Genomic DNA, 13,632 nt, shown 5'->3' with positions numbered 1-13,632 from the left:
CAGTGTGCCAGCAACACCTTCACCTACTGAAGCTTCTCTTGGGCCTTCAACCTTCTCCTTCTGATGATTTGAATGATGGCTGAGTTAGTTAGGCTGTTCTACCCTACTGAGATCATGTGCAAGATTTTTTCCCCCTTTTTAAAAAAATCTGCTTGAAACAAAATTTTGAGGCAGAGGCTCGCTTGGAAGTCACTAAGCAGTTCAGTCTGGACTTGACTGAGGGGTTTCACTACCTCCGCCTCCCAAGTGCAGCATTGTACACACGGATTGCTGCACCATACCTACCTCCTAACTTCTTGTCTATTTGTTTTTGTGTTTTGTGTGTGGTGCTGGGGTTTGAGGCCAGCTCTACCACTGAGCTGCATTCCCTAGCCCTGCAATTTTGTTTTGCTTTGTCTGTTGTTCTGTGAAGCAAACCTAGAGCTTGCAGTTGCTAAGCAACAGTTTTCCTGAGGTTCATCTTAAGCCCAGATTCCTGTTTGTTGTTGCTGGGTTATTTGTTTTTAGAGATGGGTTCTCTCATATTCCAGGCTGGGCCCCCTCACTGCCCCTCCTTCAGATTCTGTAAAAGTGGGGGTGTTGAGGGCTGGAGATGTAGCTCAGTGATAAGAGAAGTATGTGGGTACCAACCGGCTCTGCGGTCAGACCTCTGCATGTGTGTGTCTGTGAGTGTGTGTGTGTGTGTGTGTGAGGTGGGGGGGGATGGGAGGAGGGGTCAGGAATGGACCTGCTGCCCTGATACTTCCCTTCACGGTTATTCCTGAAAAAAAGGCAGGAGTAGAAATCACATTTGTGATTTTTTTTTAAGATTTGATGTGTGTGTGGTTTGGGTCCATGTGTGTGCAGGTCCGAGGATAATCCACTCTGGGGGATCAGTTCTCTCCCACGGTGGGCTCTGGAGTACTGGACGCAGAGAGGCAGGCTTGCGCGCATGCACGCCAGGGCCACCTTCCTGGGCACCTTTGCAGTTTTTCTCATCCACATGTAAAGTGTTCCAGTGAACATACACGGGGTGGGGTGTGTCACCTGACCATATAGTGCCTCAGGGTCAGAAGGACCTCCACATTGGATGGCTGCGACAGAGTAGACTGGGGGGGGACTGTCACATATCTGTGGGGGGGCTGTCACGTGTTGCTCTATTAACCCTACTGTGCTGGTGGATCTTCTGACACCTTGACATAGGCTACAGTCATCTGAAAGGAGAGATCCTCAGTTGAGAGGGGCCTTCATAGGATCTGGATGTAAGTCATTTTCTTTTTCTCTGTTTCTTTTATTTTATTTAATTCAGTTATTTTACTTTTTATAAATAACTTTTTAAAAAGCTGTACAGATATTTTAATTAGTTAATTTATTTTATGTGCATTGATGAATGGCCTGCACGTATGTCTTGTGAAGGTGTCAGATCCCTTGGAACAGGAGGTACAGCTAGTGGTAAACAGCCATGTGGATGCTGGGAACGGAGCCCTGGTCCTCTGGAAGGGCAGTCATTGCTCTTAAGGAAACCATCTCCCCAGTCCATAATTTATTTATTTTACATCCTGATCACAGCATTCTCCCTCTTCTCCTCCAACTTCCTCCCCACATGCCCCCACCCTTTTCCTTCATTAGTGATTGGTGTGTTAGGGCCCAGCCTGTTGTGCGTGGTGCCATCCCTGGGCTGGGGGTCCTGAGTTCTGTAAGAAAGCAGGCTGAGCAAGTCATGGTGAGCAAGCCAGTAGCAGCACCTTCCTTGGCCTCTGCATTAGCTCCTGTCTCCTGGTTCCTGTCTACTCTGAGTTCCTTCAATGATTACACTGTGAAAGTGTAAGCCAAATAAACCTCTTACCCGACCTCTGGTCACGGTGTTTCATCATAGTGATACCCAATACACTAGGACAATTAGATCGCTACACACCATACTCTGTCTGATGGACGGTCAGTGAGGTGGGGCTGTCTCTACACCTTACAGCCTGATGGATGGTCAGTGAGGTGGGGCTGTCTCTACACCCTACAGTCTGGTGGACATCAGTAAGGTGGGGCTGTCTCTACACCCTACAGTCTGGTGGACGGTCAGTGAGGTGGGGCTGTCTCTACACCCTACAGTCTGGTGGACGGTCAGTGAGGTGGGGCTGTCTCTACACCCTACAGTCTGGTGGACGGTCAGTGAGGTGGGGCTGTCTCTACACCCTACAGTCTGGTGGACGGTCAGTGAGGTGGGGCTGTCTTTACACCCTACAGTCTGGTGGACGGTCAGTGAGGTGGGGCTGTATCTACACCCTACAGTCTGGTGGACATCAGTGAGGTGGGGCTGTCTCTACACCCTACAGTCTGGTGGACGGTCAGTGAGGTGGGGCTGTCTTTACACCCTACAGTCTGGTGGACGGTCAGTGAGGTGGGGCTGTATCTACACCCTACAGTCTGGTGGACATCAGTGAGGTGGGGCTGTCTCTACACCCTACAGTCTGGTGGACGGTCAGTGAGGTGGGTGCTGAGGTAAGGGGGGATCAGGTGGAAAGCGTGGCCACCGGGGAGCTCGACTGCTCTCTCATGGCTGCCACAGTTTGCTGGGCTCAGTATTGTGAAAGTCAATCCTTCCATTGTTTCCATCTGATAAAGTAGCACTGGGTGTGGTACAGACCTGTCCTGTCACTGGGAAATGGAGGCAGGGTGATTCCTGTTCAAGACCAGTCTGGGGCCTGGGTAGGTCGCTCAGCAGTGAAGAGCACTGACTGACCCTCCAGAGGACTCAGTTCGCTTCCCAGCACCCACATGGCAGCTAACAACTGTCTGCAACTCCAGGATCCAGCACCCCCACACAGACATGCAGACAGACAAAACACCAATAAAATAAAATTAATTAAAGATAAAGCCTAGTATGGGCTACACATATATACCCCATCCATGATGGTGGAGAGGAGAAGATGAAGAAGAGGAGGAGGGTGAAGAGGCCTCAGGACATCTGAGAAGTCTCTTAGCACTTGAATTGCTAAGGCAGGAGGGTTGCCAGGAGTTTAAGACTCACACAGCCTGCAGAAAAAGTCTAAAAACAAGGAAACCAGAAAAAAACTTTAAACATAGATGGATGGGGTAGGAGAGATGGCTCAGAAGACCCCGGTCCAGTTCCCAGCTCCCAAATATTGTCTCAAAAACCAATTGGGACTGGTCGGTGGTGGCACACGCCTTTAATCCCAGAACGTGGAAGGTAGAGGCAGGTGGATCTCTGTGAGCTGGAGGCCAACCTGGTCTATAATAGAGTTAGTTACAGGACAGGCCAAAGCTACAGAGAAACCTTGTCAAAAAAAAAAAAAAAAAAAACTTGGCCTCAGCAGGCACCAGGCACACAATTAGTACACAAATACACAGGCAGACCAAGCCTCATACACACAAAATAAAAACCTCAAAGTAATTTTTAAAGCAGAAAGGAGCTGGGCAGTGGTGTCACACAATTTCAATCTGAGCACTTGGGAGGCAGAGACAGGTGGGATCTCTGTGAGTTCGAGGCCAGCCTAATCTTCAGAGCAAGTTCCAGGACAGGATCCAAAAAATACAGAGAAATCATGTCTTGAAAAACAAAAATAAATAAATTAATAAATGAAAAAATAACCGCCCCCTTTTCCTATCTGGTCACTTCTAGTGCTGACAGAGCTGGAGGAACTTGTCTGGCCTGGAAGGAACTGCCCAGTCATTCTTCTCGGGAAGACTCCTTAACAAAGCAAACTCTTTCCCTCCTGGGTCTCCAGTCCGCTCCACTCTGCTCTGGGACAGCAACTTCAGCCGGACTCCACATTTAACACCAGCGGATTCTGTGTGCTGGGTGCCAGCTGTGCCTGTGTCACAGGGCTGGCTTTCCCTTCCCATTTCTGGCAGAGTTGGAAGTGGGTCAGACTGGAGTTTAGGGGCAGGGCCATGATCGGGTGGGTCACCTGCACCGAGAGCTCACAGAGTGACCTCCACACCGCTGCCCTCCTGAGTTTGCGGGGGTCAGTGAGTGGAGAGGCTGACTCAGGGAAGGCTGGTGTCAGGAAGGCAGGAGTTGGAAGAAGTGTGCCCTGGTCTTTCAGCCTCTGCCTTCTCCCTCACCCTAATGTCTCACGTGTTCTTTTTTTTTTTTTTTTTTTTTTTTTTTTCGAGACAGAGTTTCTCTGTGGCTTTGGAGCTCACGTGTTCTTTTTTTTTTTTTTTTTTTTTTTTTTTTTTTTTTTTTTTTTTTTTTTTTTTTTGGTTTTTCGAGACAGGGTTTCTCTGTGGCTTTGGAGCCTGTCCTGGAACTAGCTCTTGTAGACCAGGCTGGTCTCGAACTCACAGAGATCCGCCTGCCTCTGCCTCCCGAGTGCTGGGATTAAAGGCGTGCGCCACCACCGCCCGGCTTCACGTGTTCTTAAAAAAAAAAAAAAAGGCCGGGCGGTGGTGGCGCACGCCTTTAATCCCAGCACTCGGGAGGCAGAGGCAGGCGGATCTCTGTGAGTTCAAGGCCAGCCTGGTCTACAAGAGCTAGTTCCAGGACAGGCTCTAAAAAAGCTGCAGAGAAACCCTGTCTCGAAAAACCAAAAAAAAAAAAAAAAAAAAAAAAAAAAAAAAAAAAGATGTGAGAAGCTAGGTGGGTCCCTGGCAGGCGGGTGCCGCGGTTACCCAGCATTATAAATAGTCTCTGGCACAACGTGGGGAATGTGTCTTATCTTGGTTGTGCAGGTGGGGACCATGGCAGTTTGTGGCAGCCACTCCCCCGTGAAAAGCCCAGGCCTACGTTTTAGGTGTGTCTCACTTTACTCCCAAGGTCCTCTCTGTCTCAACCTTTCCCTCAAAACCTGTGTTTTAAAAACTGTGTTTTAACGAACTCCGACTAGGGGCTGGAGAGATGATGGCTCCGTGGTAAGAACTGGCAGTGCTGTCTTAGGGGACTTGTGTTTGGGTCCCAGGACCCAAGTTTAGAAACTTACAACCACCTGGAACTCCAGCTCGGGGATCCGGTGACTTTTCTGTCCTCCAGGCCCCTGCACTGATGTGCACATAAACTTCATTAAATATAAATCTGAAAAAAAACCTCCCCAACTTCCCATCATAATAAAATGACTTCTGTCTTCTCTTTGTGGTCCTAGATAATTAAAGCCAAAGCCTTTCTCCCGCTAGACAAGCACGGCAGAGGGGAAGCTGTGCAGTGCTTTGGTTCTGAGCAAGGTCTCACTATGTAGCCCTGGCCTGGAGCTTGCTTTATAGACCAGGCTGCTTCAAACTTGTGGCAGTGTGACAATCGCCCTGTCCCTCTGTGCTGGGATTGCAGGTATAGACCCCAGCACCTGCCTTATTCCAGTTTTAATTAATTTAATTACTTCCATGGTGAGTGAAATGGTTCCCAGCTTTGTGAGGTCCTCACCGAGAACGCATGAGTAGCTGGACCTGAGTGTGTGGACCTGCCAATCAAGAGGGGAACTGCAGAGCACACACTGTGACAGCTATTGGAGCATTGACTGATGGTATCACAGGTGTGTGATGCTGGCCCTGGTTTCCATGGTAGCAGGTTTAACCCTGGGCTTTGTGCACATTTGCTGTTTCAAGGCAGGGTTTCTTCAGATGGCCCAGGTCATGGCCTCACAGCATCCTTTGCCTTGGCCTGTCTCACTCCGGAGTTACAGGAGCTCCATCACACAGCCTGAATAGTTACCGTTAATCCTACTTTAGAGATGGTCATAAAGAGACCTGGGTGATTTAATAGAATACAAGTACTTCATTGTTAAAAACAAACAAACAAACAAAATAAACAAAAAATAAAACAAAACAAAAAAGCACCCTTGACCAAGAGGTAAACTCCAGACCAAACTGAGGTCTTCCCCTGTCCAGAGTGTTTTTCTACTTGCTGGAACTCTGCAGAGGTTTACAGCCTGCAAGGCCTTTGCAATCTGCCTAAGAATGGCTGCCTCAGCAGGGTGGTGTCTGTCACACAGGCCTCTGAGAAGCTGAGGCAGGAGGACCCCTGTGAGCCCCAGCCAGCTGGGACTAAGTGGTGAGACTCTCAACAATAAAGCAATGAGCAGAAGGAAGGCACCTGTGGATTCATGTCCCTTGCTCTAACTGCTTCCTTGCTTCCTCTGCATCTGCTCAGAACTGTATCATCTGATAAAAACGAGGACTGAGGGAAACAGGGCTGCTCTGAGCAACTGTAAGAAGAGAGGAAGAAAGATGCTCGAGCCTCCTGCTGAGGAAGGTTCTTCCCTCTCCAGTGTCCTCTCCTGCCCCTGGCGCTCCCCACCCCCTTAAAAGTCCTCCACAGCCTCCCAGCTTCAGAACCCTGAACTCTGTTACTTCCTAATATGGACCTCAATAAAAACCTAATTCCAGAATGAACCAAGGTCCTCTCAGAGTGTGTGTGTGTGTGTGTGTGTGTGTGTGTGTGTGTGTGTGTGTGGCTGGGGAGGCGGGTGGGGGAAGAGATGCTAATAATTAGATCCAGATGTTTTGGATTCTAAGCATGGATTCTACCAGCAGCTTGGGGTTCTTGGGGTTCTCCTGCCCAGCAATCAAAACCTATCACTGTGCTCCTGCCTCTGAAGCCAGGCTAAAAGGACAGACAAAATGTCAAATATCTTCATGTGGAGAAATGGATGTAGACCGGGTGTGGTGGCCATTCCGGTTAGTCCTAGCACCTGTGGGTGAGAAAAAAGTACCATTCTGAGCTCAAGGTCAGCGTTGCAGGCCTGGAGTCTTGACTACCATTTGCTACAGAATGAGACCCTGTACCAAATTTTCTTTTAAAGATGTCTTCTAAGAACTGCTGATTCCCAGGGCAGAAGGAATAAGCCCAGGACTATCAGTGTCCACAGATGGTGGGGAGCAGGCTTGGGGGGGGGGGGTAGGAAGGTCTCTGGGAGTGATGGGGCAGCTAGCAGGAACTCCTAGAGGAATCCCCAGCCAGAGCCGCGGAGTAATGGAAAAAGTCCTGGAAGTTTAACCGGTTTGACCAGATCGGGGTAGTGATTCATTAGAACTGAATTCATTAGACCTGACTAGAACAAGCTGCTGTCTGCCAAGGACACAAAGGGGATCTGTGCATCTTCAAAACATCAGCTGAGATCAGCAAACTACAGCACAAACAATTGGATGCCCTAGGATTCCAGGAAGAGATGTCTTGATATGGACTTATGTGCACACACACACCACACGCAAGCGCACACACGAAGAGGTCAGTGGAGCTGTGTTCCAAAGCAGGGCTCCCTCCAGAAACTGGCGCCTGCATCTACACTCAGGAACCTAGGGGGGGCCTGGGATTCCAGTACTTGGGGGTCAAAACTGGAGGACGGAAAGCTTAAGGCCAGGCTTGACTACTACACAGTAAGTCCAAGATCATCCTGGGCTACATGAGACCTTATCGAAAAAGAAAATTAACAAAAAGAAAGAAGCCCCAAAAGATTCGTGTATATAGTAGTCACTCCCTGCCATAGATTGTTACCTCAGAACTAAGGCTGTAATGAATCCTCTTTTTTTCTTTCCTTTCCTTTTTTTTTTTTTTTTTTTGAGACAGGTTCTAATGTGGCCCTCGCTGGCTGCGAACTACCGATCCTCCAGCCCAAGCATGGGCCACCACACCCAGCAGCCTCATACTGTAGTTTCAGGTCTCTAACTAGGGGTCTTTCCCCCTTACGCGAGAGGGGGAACTGGGAAGGGAGCAGAGACGATGATCACTGACGACTAAAACAGGAGATAGATGAGGCACTGAACCTTGCGGTCCAGGACAAAAAGCTCAGAGGTCAATCAGTAGGCGGGTCCCAACGCCTCTGCCTTAGGGTTTCACCCAATACTTGGCTTTAAACGCAGTGTGAGGTGTGACACAGGACACAACACCCCATCTCCCCATCTAAACACGGGACTGGCGAGAGGCAGCAGGCACAGGCAGGAGAACCAAAGAACTCTAAGTTAACCCTGACCTTACTATCGCCATCAGAGCCAGGAACTGAGCAGAAAGAAAGGTGCCTGGCAAAGAGATACGCAAAGGAGAAGCCAAGCTGGCACTCTCTGCTTTATTTAAAATGTATTCAGACGGGGTCTCCCTCTGCAACCTAGGCTGGCAATGGACTCCTTGCTGTCCTCCTGCCTCTGCCTCTCAAGTGAGAAGACTGGCGTGAGCCACCACACCCCGCCAATTTCTGTGGAAAGTTTTATTTCTTACTAATGCCAGGCTCCAGCCTGAGGCAAAAGGAGTGGCTGCGTCCTGGCAGGGTCCACACTGCCCTGCCCTCCCGCTGGGACACTTTCCTTATTCGGGTCACAGATCCTCCTAACGTGAGAACCAAGGGTTTACACGCAGACATCCTACTGTAAACATTGAGGGCTCTGTGCTGAGATCTACTGCTTGGTGGTACCTTAATTGTGATGTAAAAACAGAAAAAAGAAAAACAAAAGTATAATTCGTGACCTCTTCCCTTTCCCCTTTTAATCCTAAAATGGGAAAAAACAGAGGAAGGACCATTCCTGAGGACGCCCACAGGCTGTCACTCGCAGCCAGGACCCAATCACAATCTCTTTGGCTAAGCGTTATCCCGCCTCTTTTGAGAAACTTTCTGTGCCCCCGTCCTGTAGAAATGGTTTGCAGACCTTAAATCCCCTCCATGATCTGAGTCTCAGACGCCTTTCACCGCCCAGCACCTCCAGGAGTTGACCCTTGTCTGCTTCACTTGACCACAGGGACAGCTACCGTGCGTCCCCATGGCAACACAGCTCGACCCCCATAATCAGAACTGCGCCAGAGAAACCCCCGAGTCCGAGTTTACAACCAACAATCCACAGCACCGAGCTAGCGTGACCTTCCCAGTCAATTCCACTGAGGTTGCTGTAATGTGTCGCCATGGCAACAGTGGCACCGGCACGGCCCGCCGCCCTCCCCCCCAGGAATCTTGCCTCTCCAGCGAACCCCAGAAGGGTCTGGAGAGTTCTGGACAGGGGCGGCACCCTCCGCAGCGATTACTCAGAGGAGGCGCGGAGGCTCCACCAGACGCGAAACTGCTGGAAGATTCCGGTCCCCACGGCCGCCTCCGGCTCGGTGATTGGCCCAGGGGACAGCGGGCGGGGCCGGAGGACGAAGCATAAAGGCGCAGGGCGGCGCGCAGGGCTCCAGACGCCGCCTGCGGTGCAGAAGGAATCTCAGGTTCCCTCCCAGCGGAGAGAAGCGAAAGTGCGCGTTCCCGACCTTCCGGACCCTCGGCCAGGACCAGCCTTCCCCGGAGCATCCCCGCCGCAGAGCACAGCACAGCCTCGGCCAGGACCAGCCTTACCCGGAGCAGCCCCGCCGCAGAGCAGAGCAGAGCGCAGCCTCGCAGGAGCTGAGCGCAGAGCCCCGGCAGCAGAGAGAGCGAGAGAGCGAGCGAGCAGCGCCATGGCCAAGAACACGGCGATCGGCATCGACCTGGGCACCACCTACTCGTGCGTGGGCGTGTTCCAGCACGGCAAGGTGGAGATCATCGCCAACGACCAGGGCAACCGCACGACCCCCAGCTACGTGGCCTTCACCGATACCGAGCGGCTCATCGGCGACGCGGCCAAGAACCAGGTGGCCATGAACCCGCAGAACACGGTGTTCGACGCGAAGCGGCTGATCGGCCGCAAGTTCGGCGACGCGGTGGTGCAGTCGGACATGAAGCACTGGCCCTTCCAGGTGGTGAACGACGGCGGCAAGCCCAAGGTGCAGGTGAGCTACAAGGGCGAGAGCCGGGCCTTCTACCCCGAGGAGATCTCGTCGATGGTGCTGACGAAGATGAAGGAGATCGCCGAGGCGTACCTGGGCCACCCGGTGACCAACGCGGTGATCACGGTGCCCGCCTACTTCAACGACTCGCAGCGGCAGGCCACCAAGGACGCGGGCGTGATCGCGGGTCTGAACGTGCTGCGCATCATCAACGAGCCCACGGCGGCCGCCATCGCCTACGGGCTGGACCGGTCGGGCAAGGGCGAGCGCAACGTGCTCATCTTCGACCTGGGGGGCGGCACGTTCGACGTGTCCATCCTGACGATCGACGACGGCATCTTCGAGGTGAAGGCCACGGCGGGCGACACGCACCTGGGCGGGGAGGACTTCGACAACCGGCTGGTGAGCCACTTCGTGGAGGAGTTCAAGAGGAAGCACAAGAAGGACATCAGCCAGAACAAGCGCGCCGTGCGGCGGCTGCGCACGGCCTGCGAGCGCGCCAAGAGGACCCTGTCGTCCAGCACGCAGGCCAGCCTGGAGATCGACTCGCTGTTCGAGGGCATCGACTTCTACACGTCCATCACGCGGGCGCGCTTCGAGGAGCTGTGCTCGGACCTGTTCCGCGGCACGCTGGAGCCCGTGGAGAAGGCCCTGCGCGACGCCAAGCTGGACAAGGCGCAGATCCACGACCTGGTGCTGGTGGGCGGCTCGACGCGCATCCCCAAGGTGCAGAAGCTGCTGCAGGACTTCTTCAACGGGCGCGACCTGAACAAGAGCATCAACCCGGACGAGGCGGTGGCCTACGGGGCGGCGGTGCAGGCGGCCATCCTGATGGGGGACAAGTCTGAGAACGTGCAGGACCTGCTGCTGCTGGACGTGGCGCCGCTGTCGCTGGGCCTGGAGACGGCGGGCGGCGTGATGACGGCGCTCATCAAGCGCAACTCCACCATCCCCACCAAGCAGACGCAGACCTTCACCACCTACTCGGACAACCAGCCCGGGGTGCTGATCCAGGTGTACGAGGGCGAGAGGGCCATGACGCGCGACAACAACCTGCTGGGCCGCTTCGAGCTCAGCGGCATCCCGCCGGCGCCCCGGGGCGTGCCGCAGATCGAGGTGACCTTCGACATCGACGCCAACGGCATCCTGAACGTCACGGCCACCGACAAGAGCACGGGCAAGGCCAACAAGATCACCATCACCAACGACAAGGGCCGGCTGAGCAAGGAGGAGATCGAGCGCATGGTGCAGGAGGCCGAGAGGTACAAGGCCGAGGACGACGTGCAGCGCGAGCGGGTGGCGGCCAAGAACGCGCTCGAGTCCTATGCCTTCAACATGAAGAGCGCCGTGGAGGACGAGGGCCTCAAGGGCAAGCTCAGCGAGGCGGACAAGAGGAAGGTGCTGGACAAGTGCCAGGAGGTCATCTCCTGGCTGGACGCCAACACGCTGGCCGACAAGGAGGAGTTCGTGCACAAGCGGGAGGAGCTGGAGAGGGTGTGCAGCCCCATCATCAGCGGGCTGTACCAGGGCGCGGGGGCTCCCGGGGCTGGGGGCTTCGGGGCCCAGGCGCCCAAGGGAGGCTCCGGGTCGGGGCCCACCATCGAGGAGGTGGATTAGAGGCCCCTCCTGGCCCTCCCGGGGTCCTCCGGGAAGCGGACTGGTGGCGCTTGAGGACTGCCATTGCGCTGTCTGTCGGACTTGGTCCTTCCCTTCTGAGTTCATTTTAAAGCTCCATCCAGCCGTTTAGAAGGTAATTGAATTGACTGTTAAATTTTGGACTTTTATGTTCTTTATATCCACTGTATCATTGCCAGTTTGTCTGTCTACAGTATTTTATTTTATCAGGATTAGGGGATTTTGTTCTCAGACCTAATGATGTGTGAAATTTAAAGTATTGGTTGCTCCCCAGGGACCCATGACAGTCTCCGTGTCTGGTCCCAATATAGAGCCGCTAAAGTTGATAGTGTCTTCTTTTCCCTCGGTCATCCCCTAGACAGACTGGCTTTCATCACCTTTTTTGCACTGTGTATTTCTAACTTTAGTCTTCCACGCTAGAACTTTAATTACCTGCTTGTCCTTATTAACGTTTTGTGGTATAATCGATACTTCTTTGTATTTAATCCACGTACTGTAAGGATGGCATTTTCCTGCCACCGGAGTATCAACACTGCCACCCTGTGTCGAGTCTTTTCTTTGCAACACTACAAAGAAAAAAAACTTATAAACTGTTACAACTATGTTTTGTCCGTGTGTCTGTTGGGAGGGATGAGGAGTTCTGGGTTTATGTGGGTTCCCTGGTTTTGCGTTGACCAGAGCAGGGATTTGGGGAATTTTGTTCCAGTTTAAGTGTGGGTTTTCTATGTGTTAGGCAGAGGATCTTAGTGGCAGTTGGTCACTTTGATGACGTGGGGATCATTTATGGGAAAATGAGTGGGGCTGGAAATAGTTTGGGGCTCCGTGTAGAGGGCATCAGGGGCTCTGACAGGTCTGAACTCTCCCCCACCTCCCCGGGACTAAATTTAGAGCTGTGTTTCTCAACCTGCAACCATGACCCCTTTTGGGGTTGTAGGTCCCTTTCACGGGGCACTAAGACCATTGGAAAACAGATGTTTGCATTATGATTCATAACAGCAAAGTTACAGTTATGCAGTAGCAACGAAAATAATTTTACAGTTGGAGGGAGTCACCTAACATGAGAACTGTGTTAAAGGTTCACAGCGTCAGGAAGGGTGAGAACCCCTGCCCTAGCATCGTATGTGCTAGCCAAGGCTTCCTCACCGAGCTCAGAGCCCTCTGTAACATCTACTGTGTTCTTTGAGACAGAGTCTCACTATGCAGCCCTGCCTGGCTCAGACTCTGAGAGCCATCTTCTTTTTTCCCACCTGGTTCTTTATTTCTTTTTAAGATCTTGCACAGAGCTGTGCCGGCTATGACTACAGTCAGACTTCCTCCAGCTCAGCCTGACCTTTTCAGTCCCCATCCCCAAACCCCTTAGCTTAGATTGGACACTCTTGCCACCAGGCACCAGGTCTGGCTATCTTTTTCTTTGGGGGCAGGGGGGGTTCGTGTGTGTGTGTGTGTGTGTGTGTGTGTGTGTGTGTGTGTGAGAGAGAGAGAGAGAGAGAGAGAGAGAGAGAGAGAGAGAGAGAGAGAGAGAGAGGGCCTTTCTATGTAGCCCTGGCTGTGCTGGAATGTGCTGTTTAGACTACGCTGGCCTCAAACGCTGGGATTACAGTACACTCTCACACCCACTCTCTGTATCCGCCCTCTTCCTTCCAGGCAGTAAGCCTGGTGAAATAATGGACCATTTATTTAGCATGTCCAAGGCCTGAATAAACAGGCAGAAAATAGGGGAAATAAATGCTTCCAATCAAAAGCTGTTTTGATCCATGAGTCTCCATCCTATTGGTGTAATGACATCATCCTAGGATTGCTGGGGAGTGGAGCTCAATGACAGAATGTTGGCTTAACATGCATGAGGCCCCAAAAACAATCCCCAGCTCCAGCCAGAACAAATCACTTATCTGGGCCAGGGTCAGCCACCCTGCATATTCTAGCATATTCTTCCACATTTCCAGCATATTCTTACACAGCAGGTGTCAGGCTGCCCTGCGGTAAAGAAGCCATCAGCAAGAGTTTGATGACCGGAAACTAATTCTTGAGGTCAGGGCGATTATGTTCACAAACTGCTCATTAGAGATCCAGTTTATTGCTAAGCCACATCAGACTTTTAGAAGTCATGTCTAGCCAGAACGTGTACTCAGTGTAGAACTGAAAGCAGCCTCTTCCCATAGCTCTCCCCGGTGGAAACCGGGCCTCTGGGAACTCAGAAGCTTATCAAATAAATGATTACTGTAGGATTCTTAGATTTTAAAAGGTTTATATTAAGTTTCAAGGCAGGATCTCTGCGTAGCCCTGACTGGCCTGGGAAATCTGCCTACCTCTGACTCCCAAGTGCTGGGATCAGAGGCCGGTGCCACCAC

General features: G+C 52.1%; 2 protein-coding genes across 2 annotated transcripts in view; one reads left to right on the top strand and one right to left on the bottom strand.

The window, feature by feature from the left end:
• LOC119822487 (H-2 class I histocompatibility antigen, L-D alpha chain-like) overlaps window positions 1-13,632 on the bottom strand; it is a 741,986-nt gene that overhangs the window by 290,297 nt on the left and 438,057 nt on the right. The gene's annotated exons all lie outside the window — the stretch shown is intronic.
• LOC119822472 (heat shock 70 kDa protein 1A) lies at window positions 9,096-11,886 on the top strand. Its single transcript, XM_038341827.1, has one exon. It carries the CDS (start codon window positions 9,341-9,343, stop codon window positions 11,264-11,266), a length of 1,926 nt encoding a protein of 641 aa, XP_038197755.1. The 5' UTR covers window positions 9,096-9,340; the 3' UTR covers window positions 11,267-11,886.

This window comes from Arvicola amphibius, chromosome 9 (assembly GCF_903992535.2).
Source record: "Arvicola amphibius chromosome 9, mArvAmp1.2, whole genome shotgun sequence".
Lineage (NCBI taxonomy): Eukaryota > Metazoa > Chordata > Mammalia > Rodentia > Cricetidae > Arvicola > Arvicola amphibius.
This window is presented reverse-complemented; position numbering and strand designations above follow the sequence as displayed.

What these genes read in the sequence shown, in the direction of transcription:
- LOC119822472 (XM_038341827.1), top strand. Translation starts at nt 9,341, where the DNA reads ATGGCCAAGAACACGGCGATCGGCATCGACCTGGGCACCACCTACTCG.